General features: G+C 39.5%; 1 protein-coding gene across 5 annotated transcripts in view; it reads right to left on the reverse strand.

The window, feature by feature from the left end:
• The window catches only part of TENM1 (teneurin transmembrane protein 1), a 570240-nt gene that overhangs the window by 442114 nt on the left and 109332 nt on the right, over positions 1–18794 (reverse strand). For all 5 annotated transcript variants that reach the window (XM_075835787.1, XM_075835786.1, XM_075835785.1 and 2 more), the window contains exon 3: positions 9309–9589. In XM_075835787.1, coding sequence (XP_075691902.1) covers positions 9309–9522 — 214 coding nt within the window. In that variant the 5' untranslated portion in view covers positions 9523–9589. The remainder of the gene's footprint in view (positions 1–9308; positions 9590–18794) is intronic.

The following is an 18794-nucleotide window of genomic DNA, read 5'->3' on the forward strand; positions in this document are numbered from 1 at the left end:
GGCAATATTAAATTCTGAGAAAAGATTGTGGCATTGAGTATTATCCACTCCTCATATATGGATACACTATATGTACATGAGTCACTGTAGCCTGTACGTAGTCTTTGTCAATGGAAAGACTCTAGATTATACTAAGCTCTGTAATGTAGGAGGAATATAATATAATGCTACAGAGGTAATTGGGGAAGCTGGAGGTTTGGGCAGGGAAATGGCTAATACATTTTTATGTGGGTACATGTAAGGTTATGCACTTCTACAATTATGTATTAAATAGTACAACACTGGGTAAACTGCTACTGTAAAAGACTTGGAGATATTGGTTGACAGTTAACTATAGCAACCAGTGCCAGGCAGCTGCAGCCAAGGCAAATAAAATCTTGGAATGCATCAAAAGAGGAATAGATGCTCATGACACGAACATAGTTTTGCCTCTATACAAATCCCTAGTCAGACTAAACATAGAATATTTGTAGGTGAGGATAAATTGGAACCACTGGGAATTTTTTTTTACAGCAAAAACAGATGTGAAGCAGGTTGGATCAGGGGTTCCTTTATCTACTCTGGGTGGTGCTGAACAGCAAAAGAAGAAGTTCTGTCAAATGCAATGGTAAGAAAGATGAAAAGTGACACTCACCCATCTAGTAGAAACTTTCCTTGTGGCGTACAAAAGGTAAAAAAATGTGCTTAACAGGGAGGACAAAGCCGACAGCGTAGTAGGTAACCTCTGTGAAGCACATTGTCTACCTTTTGTATGCCACAATAAAGGAAAGTTTCTGCTAGATGGGTGAGTGCTGCTTTTCATCTGTCTTACCATTGCAGACATGGAATATTGTGCACACTTATGGGCATTTGTGTATAAGAAGGACAAAGCTGAACTAGAACAGGTGCAAAGAAGGGCGACCAAGGTAATTAAGGGAATGGGTGGTTTGCAGTAACAAGAAGGGTTATCAGACTTGGGGCTATTCAGTTTAGAAGAAAGACGGCTTAGGGGCGATCTAATTACATATATATAACTGGACAGTACAGAGATCTTTCTAATGATCTTTTTACACCTCAGCCTGTGTCCATGACAAGGGGGCATCCTCCACATTTAGAGGAATGAAGGCTTCACAATAATCATAGATGCGGATTCTATACTGTAAGAGCAACAAGACTATGGAACTGGATGTAGTGATGGTTAATTCATTGAGCAAGTTCAAGAAAAGACTGGATGCCTTTTTTAACTGGTTCAGGACTGGGGTATTTTAAACCTTCAGGACCTTCAGACACAATTTTAGCACGCGTTAGTTAAACGGCTATAACTTTTATTTGTTGGGCTAGTGACATGTTCTTTGCGATGTTTTTTCGTAGACAATGGATATTTCTTTTTTTTATCGTTTTTATACACATCCTTATTGCTATTTTAGAATTTTCAGGCCTATATTTTGAAAATAATAGTAAAAAAAAATGTGCTCTTTTACTTTCAGCTATTTTTTTCTGGTAATAATATAGTTTTACTCCAAAATAGACATTTTATTTGTGATTGTAAATTTTGATGTCTATTTGATGTCATGTCTATTTTTGATGTCATGTCTATTTTCAGGTAATTGGGTCAGGGCTAGCACTATAACAATGATTGGTGTGAGGAAGTCTTGTTTTTGGGTGGGTATTTAATGTGTGTTTATTATTTAGTTTATTTTTACTTTATTTCACTTTTATTATATTATTATCATGGCTTGTCCCTCAAAGGTCACAAAATACCTTTGGGGAACTTTATTTTATTTATTATTTTCTTTTACACCTTGTTTATCCACTGTAACTGGGGCTGCACAGCAGCCCCACTTACAGAGGAAATCAGCCCTCTTATAGTGACTCTTGTCACTTGTATGACTATGCTGGGCCTAGTTAGACCCAGCAGCAGCCTCTCACTAATGGCATCCCGCCGATCATGTTACCAGTCACATGATCCCCTGGACCAATAGAGGCAACGGCGCTGCTGCCTCTACTCTATATACAGCGCTCATTTAGCAGTGTGTACAACCGATCAGAGAAGATAGTAGCAGTGAAAGCAGCATCTATCTTCTCTTCAGGGTCCCCGTCAGTCACTGATTGCTGGGAACCCGACATTTGCTTTGGCAGCCAGCTTAAACCCACACTGTAAATACACTATGTTGCAGGTTTTAAGGACCTTGACCACCGGACATATATACACAGTCGGTGGTCAGGGACCGGTTAAAAAAATATAATATTACAAATTACGACTACTAGATTCTGGAGATGGGAAGTTGATTCAGGGATTTACTTTGATTGCAATATTTGGAGTCACGGAGGAATTTTTCCCCCTAAAATTTAGTAATTGGCATCTGACTCATAGGAGTTTTTCCTTCCTATGAATCAACACAGTAGGATTATAGGTTGGACTTGATGGACCTGTGTCTTTTTTCAACCTTATCAAGTACAGTTTGTAGCTGAAGCACATTTTAAGTGATTTTAAGTTCTTATTATGTGCAATCACATGTTGAGTGATTGCAACTACTCCACTAGTAATTTGCTTTATATGTCATGAATGTGTCTGTCCCATGAGGCCTTGAGAAAGCATGTGTGCATGCAAAATTGCTGTAGGCCATTTGGACTGCTACTCCTTTCTTGATTTGTGCCCTGCATCTATGTGAATACAAAAGCAATAGTGAGAGCCACAGTATCTTTTTGTTTGAGAGGAATTTTCCTCAGTGTGTTTTTTTTTTACTGAAAAAACCTACCCTAAGGAAACTCATGCAAACAGAGATACAACATACAAACTTCTTGCATGATGTTGCCCTTTGCCAGAATTGAACCAAAGACCCCAATGCTATAAGGTAACAATGCTAACCACCAATCCACTGCATTGCCCTCAAAGCATAGCTCAGCTTATACAATCAGATTTTTCCCCTACACATTATGATATTTTGATAAATTGGAAAACAATTACAAAAAACTTGATAGTGGCAAAAATGGTCACAGTAGGGTGGAGTCATCATTGAGGCATTAGAGCAGTATCCGAGGGCCTATAGCTAAAGGGGTCCCTCAGTGGACTGCAGCACTCATTATGCCGTTTTCCCACAGGTTGGATATACTGCGTTTTTCTAATGGAATTTCCGCTGCGCAAAGCAGCACTGTGGGAAAAAAAAATCATACTTACCCCCTCCCTCTTCTCTGCGCTAAGTCTGGCCTCCTAAGATGACGTTGCAGGCAGGCCATGTGACACTGCAGTGGTCACATGGGATGCAATATCATCCCAGGAGGCCGGACTGCAGGTAGAAGTAGAGAGTTCTGGGTAAGTATGATTTTTTTTTCTGAGTTGCGATTTTTGCAGCGGAATCGCCACAAAAGTCGCAACCCATGGCTTTCTGTTGCGCGTTTTGCATCCCCATTGAATTCAATGCAAAGAAAAGCAACGAAAACGCAGCATAAATTGACATGCTGCAGATTTAAATTCCGCACCGAAGGCCAATTTATTCACGTTTACGCTGCGTTTTTTTTTCTCAGCGTGCGCATGGGATTTTCTTAATCTCATCCACTTTGCTGCTACTGGAAATGCTGCGGAATTTCAATACAGAATTCCATTGTGAAAATTCAGTGTATGGCAAAAGAGGTATTAATAAATAAATCACAATTGAAAAAAATATTGGAAAGTAGTTCATGTAAATCTTTTTAATTATAGTTTACCACGTTTAGTGTTCCGGATAGACAACTATTATTATGTTCTCATTTACATTTTAGTAGGTTGGTATAAGAATATAAGTGCTCTGTCTGAAGTCTGATTGCCAACTATTAATTAGAGAAATAATTAAGCTTCACTTTCCAAACTTTCCATAAATCTGTTAGTGATATATTCTCAGATCAAAAATTAACATTCTGTATTACTAAATGATTGATCATTGTAATTAATTTAATCTGAACATTTAGGAGCTGAGTTGATCGACAATTAAAGGTTTCTCTTGGTATGTGTATTAAAAACCTGGAATCTTATGACATTCCTAAATATAGGTATCTATGGTAATTATTGTATTTATTAAAAAAATATGGTAAGATATTGTTAGAAAAAACATTATTATATATATATATACACGCACCAACAAAGAAAAATCAGCAGCACTCGATTCCAGATAGAAAATCCTGTTGTAAACAGGTGCCAGCAAGTAATCTCGATCCAAAGACCATACAGATATCCAAGAAATAAATCCTGCAGCACTCCAGTAGTCAAGATGAAAAAAGTGCTGTTTATTGTGCCAACATGGCAAGTGCAACGTTTCAGTCCCACATTAGGACCTTTCTCAAGCACACAAAGCATCGGACATGTTGAAATCCAACATACCTAATCCTTCTCTCAGTTGACATCTGCCATTGGTGGAAAGTCGCAACACTCCCATACACATCAGATAGTATCGCAGGCAGGTTCGTCCGACTGTCATTTGATCTGTACCAATGGTGTACCAATACTATATACCAGAGTTTCTCCATCTTCCTCTACTGGGGCCTCACAAACCAGAACTTAATACTGTAAATTGTCCATGACTGGTCCATGACAAATTTAATTTAATGTGTCTATGGAACATAGTGCAACAATGAATATTTAGAAAAAGAGACAATTATTTTGCTAAAGATTGCTGCAGCCAGATAAATGACGGTGCAGCATATGATCACTTCTGTAAAAACTGCCTCCTCAGCTGAGCCTCACCAACAATTGGAGGGCACCTCATCAGTAAGGCCTGCCTCACAGTTTGAGAAGCACTACTATGTACTGTTGGGTTGGAATTATGGATTGGTTCATAGATATTAAGAATACAGTAATTTGTATAAGTATATTCCTAGTGGTGGTGCAGTCTTACTTTGCAAATTATAGAAACTTTTACATTAAAAATGTTCTATGAGGTAATTGTCAAGAACTTTATCACAGCTGTGTAATTTACTGTTGCAGCCGGCAATAAATTATACATTTTTATTCTAGACATTTCACACTTGTATAGCATTGTTCTAAAATGTATGGATTTAAGGAATTCAAATTATTTTCAATATTTCTTTAAAATTATCAAAGTACCCATGCAATGCTCTATTTTTATAGGTAATCATCAAAGTTATTAGGCTTGTGTAATAACATATAATATTGTTAAAAATATTCTCTACAGACAAGCTAAATTCTAGTAATCTAATACTCCCAACTCCAGATCTGGAGACTGGGGGCATCTTCTGCAGGATGCAGTGAGCTAAAGTGTTAATGGCACACCAAAAATATGGACTGCCAGCACATTTGTGGTATAAAAATAACCATGCTGGTCTCCAAAAGATGGTCACGGCCTTCTCCATGGCCACCTCTGTGGGTTACACTTGTAACTAGAAACTAGATTATAATGGGCTGAAAAATGACACATAGAGTCTATATAGCTCCACCAAGTGTTTACTTACAGTAAATCCCACAGACTTTCCTTGACCCCTGCTGAGAACTATGAGAACAAACATGTCATTCTTCATCTCTTGTTTTTAAGTATTAAATAAGAATTCTTATGATTCTGCACTTTTGTTTTTACAGTTCAGCAGCTATCGCGGGGGACAGTCTGGGAGCAGCCACGGTAGATCAGAGACTAAACAGGATCCTCCCTAGGAAAATAATATCCCCCATAAGTAAATACAGTAGGTCAAGAACAAACTAGAGCCATCTTTCAATCCCTCCATTTGAGGGGTAGGTGTGGGTCCTTGAGATGGGACATGCATCTGTCAGACATTTATGGCATATCCTATAGATATGGCATAAATGTCTTTGATGGAAATAAGCCTTTAACTGTTCTACTGTGCGTTCTGATAGCATGATCTAAAAGCGCTCCATTGGAGGTTGTAGACCACTTTCCAGACTTACATAATACCCACAATCCTCTTATGATGCTTGCGGTAGTTATTATTAATAGAAAAAAGGACTGGTTGAATTATGCCATTTCCTTGTGTATTATCTATACTTCACTCTAGGAATGAGAATAAAGTGGGTTAGAATAAACCTATCACTAAAAATAGCTGCACAATATTCACTTTGAGTTTACAGAACAGAGCTGTCTAGGAGATTTTTCTCTTTCCTAAGTGATGTTTAATGAGATTTCATAAATTTGGAGACATCTATAAAAATGGCTCTCATTTTCAAACGTTTTGCTATGCTATAGATTTGCAGCATTGAAGTGCAAACATCTACAAAATGCTAGAATAAAATATATATAAAAGTAGCAGAAACCCTTCCTTTAAAAAATGGCAAATAAGTAAGGGCCATTGACTTTTCTTTGAATAAAAACCCCGAGCTATTTTATTTCTCTTTAAAGTATTTCTTCAAAGTGACAACCCCTGAAATAAATCATATCCAGTGCTACTTAAACTAAATCACAAAGGCTTGAAAGACATTTGAAAATTGGCTTATTCTGATTCATACCGGTCATTTTAACTCTGAATTCCAATTCTTCTATTAAATTGTTATTGTAGTGTGCAGCCTGATTTCTAAGACATTCATTTGCATTGACCATATGCAAAATTGAAAGCTTGAGACATAATGTTCTGTTCTGGATGTAATGTGTTATTACATATATTTTATGAAACTATTATGCAGACCTGAAAATACGTGAAAATATGCATAGCTATTAAGGTCATATCTAATGGGATATCCAAGAACTATACGTGAATACATAGTGATCTTAAATATGCAAAACCAATCAGTTGTCTTTAATGATGTGACCTTAAACTAACATACACAGTTTATGTGTGGATACAAATTTTCAATGCTGCTTTATAAGTATTTATATATTGTTTTGTGCTAATACATAAAGTAACAAATACAACAATGCTACTCTATCTGTTATTCTTCGGGATATAATTAAAAAATTCAACACTATTATCCAGGAATGTTACGTAATATAATAGATTTAATGTAGCACTGTCATAGGCCTCATGCACACGGCCGTTCCCGTAATCGCGGCCCGCAATTGCGGGCACGCACGGCTGCAGGCCGCAGCCCACATTATCGGCCCGTCCGCCCATACAAAGTATTGGAGCACCGCCCGTAAAACGCAGAAGATAGGACATGTCCTATCTTTTGCGGTACACTTCCACGACACAGACACCTATTCGTAGCGATATGGAAAGGTGTCCGCGGCCAATAGAAGTGAATGGGTCCGTAATTGCGGACCGTGTTTTACAGAGAATTTTTGCGGTTGTGTGCATGGGGCCTAAGCGATATTACTCTGAGTTTTTTTGCAGCTGATTTTGCCACATTGGAATCAGCACCAAAAAACATCCGAATCTGCCTCCTGTTGATATCAATGGGAGGCGGAGATGTTTTGTTTCTCGGGAAAAAAAAACAGGATGCCCTTTTTTGCTGCGGTTCCGCCTCTGACCTGGTCGCGGGTGAAAAACGCCACTAAAAATGCTGCACGAAAGTGCAGGCAGGTCAAAATCTTTATTTTGCAGGCACATTTTTTTTGTGTGAACTAGGCCCTAGTGTTTAGTTCTGCCCCAACAAACAGAACATTCAGTAATTTTTGCACATTATTGACAGATTTTAATAAATGATTAACTCATTGCATGTCTTGATTCCTGTGTTATCCTGCAGATAAAGACACTGCCCTGTGTGAGGGCTGAGGGTGTTATTATCCAAAGCAAGCAGACATGAAGGTCCCCAAGATTTTGGGAGGTGAAAGATTGATCCAAATAATGAAAAATGGAGAAAGATTCAGCAGAGTGGTCAAAGGTCAGTGGTCGGAATAACCCTTTCCCACTCATTTCAATTCCCAGACAAATAACAAATCATTTAATGTCACATACTGTGAGTGTGTGACACGGCCGGAGCAGGGACACACTGTGCAATGTGAGGGCACCCTGTATATGGCATAGAGAGCGAGAGAGGAGGCCATGTACAGACCTGAATGCCACTGCAATGTCTATCGAGGGAGATTTTTTTAAAACAAATAATTGAAAAGTCCTCTTATTCTTCATAAATAAGAGAGCTAGACAAAAAAAATCACAGACGGGAGTCTGTTTTAGAACATAAAAATATATTTTTTTACACTAGGAGGGCCTTGTTAAATGAACAGTCATGATCATGTTTGGGCTATGTACACATCTGCCTCGGAGGCTCCGTTAGGGAACTCATTATGTTAATAGACTCCATCAAGATCCATTGAAGAAGGATCCTTCATATTCATTATGAAACCCATGACGCCTGTAGATGGGTATGCCTAATACAATGCATTGTTTCGATTTAAGTTATAGGATCTATTTCCATATATGTGCAGAAATACAACTTTGTGTCACAGAGTAAGTTTATATTAATACAAAAGGAAAACCTTTGATAACCTGGTCCATCTGTAGATACTGAAACTACAAAACTGCATAAGAAAATTGAAGTAGAAATATTATGTTACCTAATTCTTTTTTTTATAGATGTGGTGCTGCTGGACTTATGTACAGAATATGCATGATGTCTACTTATGGCTATTAAAAAGGTTGTCCAGTGATTAAAAACTATTTTTAAATCAGCTCACAATGGTGTGCACAAAGAAAAAAAAGCCATACTCACCTCACCGATCCCCTGACGCACCCATATTGAGGGAAGTTTGGCTTTTTTTTATTTGTGCACACCATTGTGAGCTGGATTAAAAATAATTTGTATTCGATGGACAACCCCTGAAAAGATATTAGTGACCATGTTTCAGTTCATGGCTGGATTAAGGTTGATGAAAGCCCATAGGCAAAAAGTTGATGGAAACCCCATCCCACCTTTGGAACACGGACCCCACCTGACCCACTATCTCAGCCACATATCGGAGTGGTGGCCCGGCATGTGTGTGACCCTCTCCACTGAAGTCTATGGACCCACAAAAATAACCATTACTGTACTTACCTGTCCAAATTCCCACATCTTCTAGCGGACATTATCACATTGCACCCATCTGCTTTGAAAGAGGGCACCTGGTAGTCCACAGGCTAAAATTAGCCTGAAGTATTCAAGATGAATGGGGGAGGGGAGTTAGTCTCCCTTACACCCACTAGAATACTGGCTCTCCTATTTTATCAAACAGATTGAAAGAACCAGCATAGGCAGGTAGGCTGGGTGGCGATGGCACCCCACGTTTTCTTGTGCCCTTCTTATAATCTGGCGTTGTTTCAGGTACAGTAATTTGAAGAACTATCATACAATCTGACAACAATAAAGTTACTGAAGATCTAAATTTTATATCACTTTTATGCATTTCAGATCATGTTGAGTATTATTAGATTATGTTACAAAATATTACCAGTTTATCTTAATTAAATAGTACTACCTTGACTGGGATCTTCCACTGCTTTCCTTTTTCTGCTGCTGTTGTAGTTTAATCTTATTTCCTGTGTACATTCTTGGAGAGTTTCTCTTGAGTTATACGATTGTCTAGGTTTTCGCTCATCTTCACTTTCTTCTGAAGAGCTGGTGTAAGCAAGATCCATTTCATGCTTAATTTTTGATAATGGTTGGTAAGGCTTGCTGTCAATCTGCTCCATATTTTATTAAAATTATTATTTCCCAGTCATGGAGCAAAGTGTGCAATATAATACAGAAGATCTGTTCCTGCAATAAAAATAAAAAAATCAGAATTGAAACAAAACAATATACAAAGCTATATCAAGCTTCAAAGATATACAATGTTATAAACTTTGAAATGTGTTATTTTAATAGAGATGGCATGGTGGTCAATGCTGTCTATTACTATGCATCTGACAGTAATACAGTGTTGGTGTTATTTTCTACTCTATTCCACTAATACAACTGAAACTTTCCTGGAGCAACACAGCAAAGATGTTTGTGTTCCATATATATATATATATATATATATATATATATATATATATATATATATATATGCTGTTCAGAGTTGTAGAAAGCTGAAGTAAAACCTCTGAATCATAATGTCTGTCACTGGTGGTTTAGACCCCTGCAGGGTCAAAAGAATAGTAAAAGGGTATTATCACCCACAAGACATGCCATGAATGTCTGATCTATCTGAAGAACAGGGCTCCAATGACCCCCATTCTGTGATACAATGTAGCCGTCAATGGCCGTTTTTACCTTCATGATCTATGGAGAGGGTGCTTGGCTTTCCATTGAATTTAAAGACTGAGGGTGCGCAGCCACCTTTTAATTGAAGCTAATGAAACTAGTGGCCCACTTCTTATCAGCAAATGGGTGTTGGGGATACCCATTCTCTTAATAGGTGGGACCCCAACATATCAGGCATTTATGGCAAATCCCATGGATATGCCATAAAGGTTTGAAATGGGAATACCTGTTTAGGTAAACTTCTAAAAACTTTCTATTTGTATTAATTTATTATTGTTCTTTAAAGGCACTGTATCATGTATTGGATTTGATTGTAGTTTAATTAATTCTATTTAAGTATGTAGTGAAGAAATAATGTTTGGTTTGTTTTGTTTTTTTTAGTCGTAGCTATTTATTAAAAAAAAACTACTTTACTGTGGGCTGCCATATTGGACACACACACTCTCTGTATTGTCTGTACAGTATAGTGAGATGAGTGTGCTTTATGGCAACTGAAATGAATGGGAGTCAATTGACAGAGAATTGACATAGATTATTACAGTCTTCATGAGTTGATGGTATACAGCCCCATCCCCCAGAGGCCAGGGAGTGACAGGGGAGAGGTATACAAAGCATTATCTGTGCATATAGTGCATAATGTTGCTATCCTGCGTTATCTTAAAATATGTTTATAATAGAAACCCACTAATATTAATATGTCATTTTCTAATGATAGTTTAATCAAGATTTAAGAATAACAGAAAACATCTATTTATCAAACACTAAGCGCTTATTCAGACGAACGTGATATACGTCCGTGCAACGCGCGTGATTTTTATGCGCGTCGCACGGACCTATATTAGTCTATGGGGCCGTGCAGACAGTCCGTAATTTTTAAGCAGCGTGAGTCCGCTGCGTAAGACTCACGACATGTCCATTCTTTGTGCGTATTTCGCGCATCACGCACCCATTGAAGTCAATGGGTGCATGAAAACCACGCATGGCACACGGAAGCACTTCCGTGGGACGCGCGTGATTCGCGCAACAGCAGTGAAAAGTATGAATAAGGACAGAAAAGCACCACGTGCTTTTCTGTTTACAAACATACAAACAGAGTGTCATAATGATGGCGGCTGCTCGAAAAGCATGCAGCTGCACACCATATGATCATGACACACGGAGCTGTTAAGTGCCTTTTGCGCACGCAAAACGCCGCGTTTTTAGGTGCGCAAAACGAACACGCTTGTGTGAATCCGGCCTAAGGGTGAGATTTATGAAGACTGGCGCTTTATATGCCAGGCTTAATATAGAGATACACCTCTTATTAAATTAGGTGCATTTCTGGCTGTCCGTGGGCAGGAAAGGGAAATCTATGCCAGCTACGAACTGGCGTAGATTTCCTCTATAATTTCCATTATATATTTATTTTCATTATAGGAAATGTATCTGGCTGTGGGAGACCACGCTCCTTTCACTAAGCCCCGCTCACTTTTCAGCAACGTGATGTGGGCGACTGAAATGCATTAAAAGTCACGCAAATTTTGAATTTTGGTGCATTTATGAATTTTTTTCATTTACTGGCGTAGAATAATGTATAGATTCCACCTTTGAAAATATACCTAAAGTGTTTAAACCAGCATTGCACAGTGTAGCAAGGACATCGTCTATGTGTTAATATTTAGTTATATGCGGCTAAACCATCGTGTCTGTAGCAATGTGAATTTTGTGATATTTCATTATAAAAAGCCTGGTAGCTTTAAAGCCTGGGCCCAGGATCCCTATAAAGCCCTACTACTCTATCCATCATACCGACTGAAAATAAACTGCATATGACTTAAGGATAATGGGCCAGATTATAAGAAAACACAGACCAAGTAGAATTCACATCACATTAAAGAAGAGCAGTGTGATTCTTAGAAGTCTAGACGCACTGTTTTTTCCCTTTCACTTTGCTCAAGCTCCACTTGTGATTGCCAAAGCGCTTCACATGATCAATATCTAGTTGGCCTTGTCGGATAGATGATAAAGGCTCATACAAGTAGAGCTAAGTGACCTTTGTTCGAATGACTTAATGTTTTTATTCCACTAGAGATGCCTCTTCTTCTGACCTTTCTATCAGTTTACTGTCAAGCAAAGCTTTCTCATTTGTAAAAAGCAACTGTACGAAACAACAGTTTTGCAGATTTTTCCCTGGCAACTGTGCATATTAACAAAAAAATATAATGGTCGAGAGGTCTTTTTGATCAACATTTTATCAGCACAGAACGGTGGCTGAAATGGTGTCTTGGAATATAAAGGTCACTGAATAACTAGACTTGTGGTAGAAAAAAATATGAGAAATTTTCTGATATTCTACTTCTAAACTCATTACAGACAAATGATTTTAAGAAGAGCGGTTTAGGAAAAAACAATGTCGACATTTATGTCATGGAATGATTTTTTTCATGTGAATCACATTTGCTTAAATGCAATTATTATAGGTAATCTATAGGCTAAGCACTTAAAAAATGATTAAGTAAGCATTGTGGTGCCCCCGTATGGAACTATATTAACAGCTCCGTAATATGACATCTGATGTGACATTGCATCTTGTTTTTTTTCTGTTAGATTTATACGAAATCCAACAGATACAGTATGAAATTAGAGTAGGGCCCCATAGAAGTCTAAGGGCATGACCAGACGTGGCGGAATTGCTTTGGAATTCCACTGCGGACAGTCCGCTGCGGAAATCCGCAGCGTACACGTTTCTCCATTGCTTTCCACAGCTTTTTAGTGAGGTTCGTTTACACGTTGCGGAAAACTCCGCTGCGGACCATAGGCTGCGGTGCGGAATTTGGTGTCCGCAGCATACACTGGTTGTTGCGGACGTGTAGCGGACTTGTTGCGGACTCATTGCGGAATTTCTCCATTGACTTCAATGGAGAGTCAAAATTCCGCAATGAAGTCCGCAGATGTTATGTGTGCTGCGTAGCGTATTTGTTTTACGAACATGACATTTCTTCATTCTGGCTGGACCTATGTATTTCTAGGTCTACAGCCAGATTGAGGCCCCATGCACACTAACGTAAAAACGCCCGTAATCACGGGCCGTTATTATGGCACGGGCAGGCCCATAGAAGTCAATGGGGCTCCCGTAATTACGGGTGACTACGTGTGTGCACCCGTAATTACGGGAGCGTTGCTAGGCGACGTCAGTAAATAGTCACTGTCCAGGGTCCTGAAAGAGTTAAACGATCAGCAGTAACTGTTTCAGAACCCTGGACAGTGACTTCCGATCACAATATACATCAACCTGTGAAAAAAATAGAAGTTCCTACTTACCGAGAACTCCCTGCTTCTTCCTCCAGTCCGGCCTCCCGGGATGACGTTTCAGTCCAAGTGATGGCTGTAGCCAATCACAGGCCAATCACAGGCTGCAGCGGTCACATGGACTGCCGCCTCATCCAGGGAGGTCAGGCTGGATGTCAAGAGAGGGACGCGTCACCAAGGCAACGGCCGGGTAAGTATGAATTTATTTTACTTTTACTAGGGAAAGGGCTGCCCCTTCTCTCTATTCTGCACTGATAGAGAGAAGGGAAGTACTTTCACCTCTATACGCAATGGCTAGTCCGCATCAATTTAATGCCCATTTTATGCAGAGCCGAAACAGAATCTGCAACGCAGATTATGTGCGGCATTGATGCGGACAGTGGCGGAAGAAATATGCCACATCTGGTCATGCCCTATGTCTGGGTTCCACATAGCATAAACACTGCGGAATTTCCGCAACAGAATTATGTGTGGTAATTCTGCAGCATTTACAGTAGCAACAAAGTGGATGAGATTAAGAAGTGTAATGCCCACGCTACGGAAAAAAAATGCAGCATAAACGCTAATAAATTGACCTGCGGTGCGGAATTTAAATCCGCAGCATGTCAAGTTGTGCATTTTCGTTGCTTTTCTGTTGCGGCTTTTCCCCATTGAATTCAGTTGGGATGCGAAACACTCAACAGAAAGCCATGTGTTGCGACTTTTGCAACAAATTGGCAGTGATTCCGCTGCAACATTTGCAACTCAGGAAAAAAAATCATACTTACCCATAACTCTCTCCTTCTTCCTGCAGTCCGGTCTCCTGGGATGTTTTTGCATCCCATGTGACCGTTGCAGCCAATCACAGGCTGCAGCATCACATGGCCTGCAAAGTCATCCAGGAAGGCTGGAGTACACGCAGAGAAGAGTAAGTATGAACTTTTTTTTTCTCCCCAGCGCTTTTTTTCGCAGCAGAAATTCCATCCGATAAACTGCACCACAATCTGGTGCGATTTTTCGGAAGACGGATTGTGCTGCGGGTTACAGGTCAGATACGCAATTGTTACGCAGCATATCCGACCCGTGGGAACCCGGCCTAAGAGTCCCCACACTGCAGACTTTTTCTAATGCAGATTTCACTGCAAATTCACAGCAAATCTGGGTTAAATATTTCCTGAGGATTTGGACATGGATTTTTATGCAGATTTTGTTACAGATTTCACCCTATGCATTGCAAAGCACTGATATGCTGCGGATTCGAAAACAACATCTACATGTATTGTATTATAAATTGCTGCGCACCGTGTTAATTCATCCTAAAGCTACATTCACACGAACATAGCCCACCTCAGACGTGAAAAACTGCCGTTTTCCATGTCCGAAGTGGATTCTTGCGGGACGCGTTGTCACGGATCCCCCACAGACTAGAGTCTATGGAGGGATGCGTGACACGCAGTAAAATAAGACATGTCCTATTATTCAATGGACTGTATACACGCTCCGTTGAAACAACGGTCGTGTGAACGGCCCCATTGAAATACATGGGTCCGTTGTTTTAACGGCCGTCACACAGGCAAGATTCACGCTCGTATGAATGAGCCCCAAGGGAGAACTTTCTTCCCCCTTATTTTATTGAGGGGTAATTTCCTAATATACTTTTAATATTGTAATTGCTACTACTGGTAGTGGGATGAATTCATAAAAAAGTGGCTCATCAAAACTCCAGGCTAAATATTATTTTATGACAATCTAATGCCCATGCCCAATTGATGAACTGCAGACTATATCATCCAGACAAGAATTCACGGCAATTGAGGGGAGTTCAAAATATTATATACTATTTACCATATGTGTTGATTTTTGGTTTCCATTCCCTCCCAGTTTAGTTTAAAAAAAAATTTAAAATATATGCCTGAAATATATAATTGACCTTAATTTTATGTACTTTTGCTATTACAATGTCAAGACATTATGGTCCTTGTGTATGGAAATGATTGCAGAAAATAATTGGAGGTGTTGCCCATAGCAACCAATCAGACTGAAACTTTTTTTTTTAAAGTAGTCATTAGATTGGTTGCTATTGTAGCCATGACAATACCTCCAGTTTCTGTCTGCACAGTTTCGTTCACGAAGCCCTATACGTTTAGCGTATTTGTAGACAATAATAGTAGGACATAGATTTAAGGAAGACTGATTGTCTATCATGCTCTTGACTTAACTTTCCCTCAGTATTTTAATAAATAAGCTTAGAAGATAAAAGTAAAGAGTAAGGGAGGCTGAACTGCAATCTTCTTCATAATAACTGTGTGACAGAAACCTGTCTAATCATCAGCATTAACTGTGACATGAGTTTATCCCGCACATGAGGTTCCAGGGTGGAACAATTTCATCATACAGGAAGTTCTTGTGCCTATATAAGTTACACAGGCATATTGCCTTTGACTTTAGGAGATAGAGCATGTCTTCGTGGCCTTATTCCGACTGCTGCTATACAACGATCCCAGTGTGATATATAGTAAATAAATAGCAACTAAAAAAAAGAACAAATAAGAGACTGAGTCATTGAGTACCCTAATGATTCACATGGGAAACTTTAGTCTTGCTTGGAGTTCCCATTTAACACGTTGTCTACCACTAACATTAATCAATTAATATTTATACCAAAAACTGTCTTTTCTATCTATCTATCTATCTATCTATCTATCTATCTATCTATCTATCTATCTATCTATCTATCTATCTAATTAAAACAACCTGCCTAATATTGTGTAGTTCCCCCTTGCGTGGCCAAAACAGCTCTGACACCCTTAGGCGTGGACTCAGCAAAAACTATGAAGGCGTCCAGTGGTATCTGGCACCAAGACGTTAGCAGATGCTATATTATATGGGGACGAACGATCGTTAATTCGATCGTTTTGTCCCCATCAGTTTGCATTACTGTGGGCAGCACATCCCTTTTGTACATGGGGAGATGTGCTTCTGACAACGATGATTTTATAGCCTGCATAAACTATGTGGTCAGCCACGAGCATTTGCTACGCAGCCACGTACGTAGCAAGTTGTGATGCACTGTTTGCTATGACACCTTTCTATCATAGTTAGCATGAACTTTGTCTGCAGTTTGTGCTACAGTAGCTCTTCGGTAGAATCAGACCAAGCCGGCTAGCCTTCGTTTCCCACACATATCAATGAGCCTTGGACGCCCATGATCCTGTTGCCAGTTCACCTGTTGTCCTTTCCTTGGACCACTTTAACTAGGCACTAACCACTGCACACCAGGAAAACCTCACAATATCTGCCATTTTGGAGACGCTCTGACCCAGTCGTCAAGACATCACAATATGGCCTTGGATTAAGTCACTCAGATCCTTATATAATAGCACATAGAAAAAAAACACAAGGCTCCTTGTATCTACATAATAAACTAGTATATTCTATAAAAAAAAACAACACATTGCTAGTTTAATTGCTTATGGTTACAATTTTTGAATTACTTTTACCAACGCATCTGTAGTTCCATTTTTCCTTTTGACATAATCTCACAGGCGGACCACAATCTGTCGCTAAACTAAACATATTTTGTTTGATTATTCTGCAATGTAAACTTCTTTTTCCTCAAGCTAGGACTGGCAAATAGGAATTTTCTGCTCCAGCCAGTGATGCCTAAAGGTGTTTATATACAGACAGGTGTATGGGAAATGAAGGCACTGAAATTGTTTTGAAATAATCATGCCATCTCCAAGGTATACTATCTAAAAGGAGAACACATGGATTAACAGATGTTGCAGGCGTTTTAATAGTTCACACAATGCAGTCATAAGGGAATGCTTGTAATTTTTACGTATCTCTAGTTGATGCCTTGCAATCATTGTGTACTTTAAATGTTCTTATTATCTAACATAAGCGAAACTTTAACAAATGTTCATCAATTATAAAATTATGAAATTATCAGTTTAAAATAAAACAAAAAACTGGTGAGGCACCTCTGATGTAATGAAGGCTCCTTTCACACCATTCTATTTTGTGGTTTATTGATAACTAAAATACATATGGTAATGGGATTCGGATTACAACTGGTGTCATCTGTGTCATACCTTTACATGTGTCATAACTTTAATACAGTTTGAAGTGATTACACAATGAATGACAATGAATAACAATGATGACAATGTATATTTTTGCAACAGATCCATTCACAAACTAAACAAAAGATGCAGTAAACATTCTCTAGTGTTAATATAGCCTTAGGGCGGGTTCACACATAGCGGAATTTCACTTAAATTCCGCTGCGGACACTCCGCAGCGTTAATCCGCAGCGGAGCCGTTTCTCCATTGACTTTCACTTTAATTTAGCAGTGTTCGTTTACACGATGCGTACAATTCCGCTGCGGAGCATAGGCTGCGGAGCGGAATTTGGTGTCCGCAGCATGCTCTGTCTGTTGCGGAGCAGTGGCGGACTGGTTGCGGACTCATGGCGGAATTTCTCCATTGACTTCAATGGAGAGTCAAAATTCCGCAATGAAGTCCGCAGATCTTATGTGTGCTGCGGAGCGTATTGTTTTTACTACCATGACATTTCTTCATTCTGGCTGGACCTATGTATTTCTAGGTCTACAGCCAGACTGAGGAAGTCAATGGGGCTCCCGTAATGACGGGAGCGTTGCTAGGAGACGTCTGTAAATAGTCACTGTCCAGGGTGCTGAAAGAGTTACGCGATCGGCAGTAACTGTTTCTGCACCCGGGACAGTGACTACCGATCTCAATATACATGTATCTGTAAAAAAAAATATAAGTTCATACTTACCGAGAACTCCCTGCGTCTGTCTCCAGTCCGGCCTCCCAGGATGACGTTTCAGTGTAAGTGACGGCTGCAGCCAATCACAGGCCAAGCACAGGCTGCAGCAGTCACATGGACTGGAGCGTCATCCAGGGAGGTCGGGCCGGATGCCGAAAGAGGGACGCGTCACCAAGACAACGGGCGGTAAGTATGAATTTCTTTGACTTTCACTAGGGAAAGTGCTGTCCCTTCTCTCTATCCTGCACTGAATAGGGAGAAGAGAAGCACTTTTCCTGCAGTCCGCAGCGGCCAGTCCGCATCAATTTTCTGCACATTTTGTGCAGATCCGCTGCAGAATCTGCAACGCAGATTCTGTGCGGCATTGATGCGGACAGTTGCGGAGGAATTCCGCCATGTGTGGTCATGCCCTTAGAGGAAATATATAAAAGACACATGGAGTGGCTATTGGTCTGTAATATTGATCTATAGGAACTCGGTGTCCCATCGTACATGGGGCACACAGCTTTGCCATGTGCATGAGCCTTCATACAATGTGTACATGCCGGATGTACATGAGTAATGAATAAAACAAAAAGATAAGGTTTAAGAAATCAAATGTTATGAAGGGAGCAGAGAAAAAAAAATACAAATTAAAAACAAAACTCATTTTAA

The sequence above is a fragment of the Rhinoderma darwinii genome, chromosome 8 (genome assembly GCF_050947455.1).
Source record: "Rhinoderma darwinii isolate aRhiDar2 chromosome 8, aRhiDar2.hap1, whole genome shotgun sequence".
NCBI classification, from domain to species: domain Eukaryota; kingdom Metazoa; phylum Chordata; class Amphibia; order Anura; family Rhinodermatidae; genus Rhinoderma; species Rhinoderma darwinii.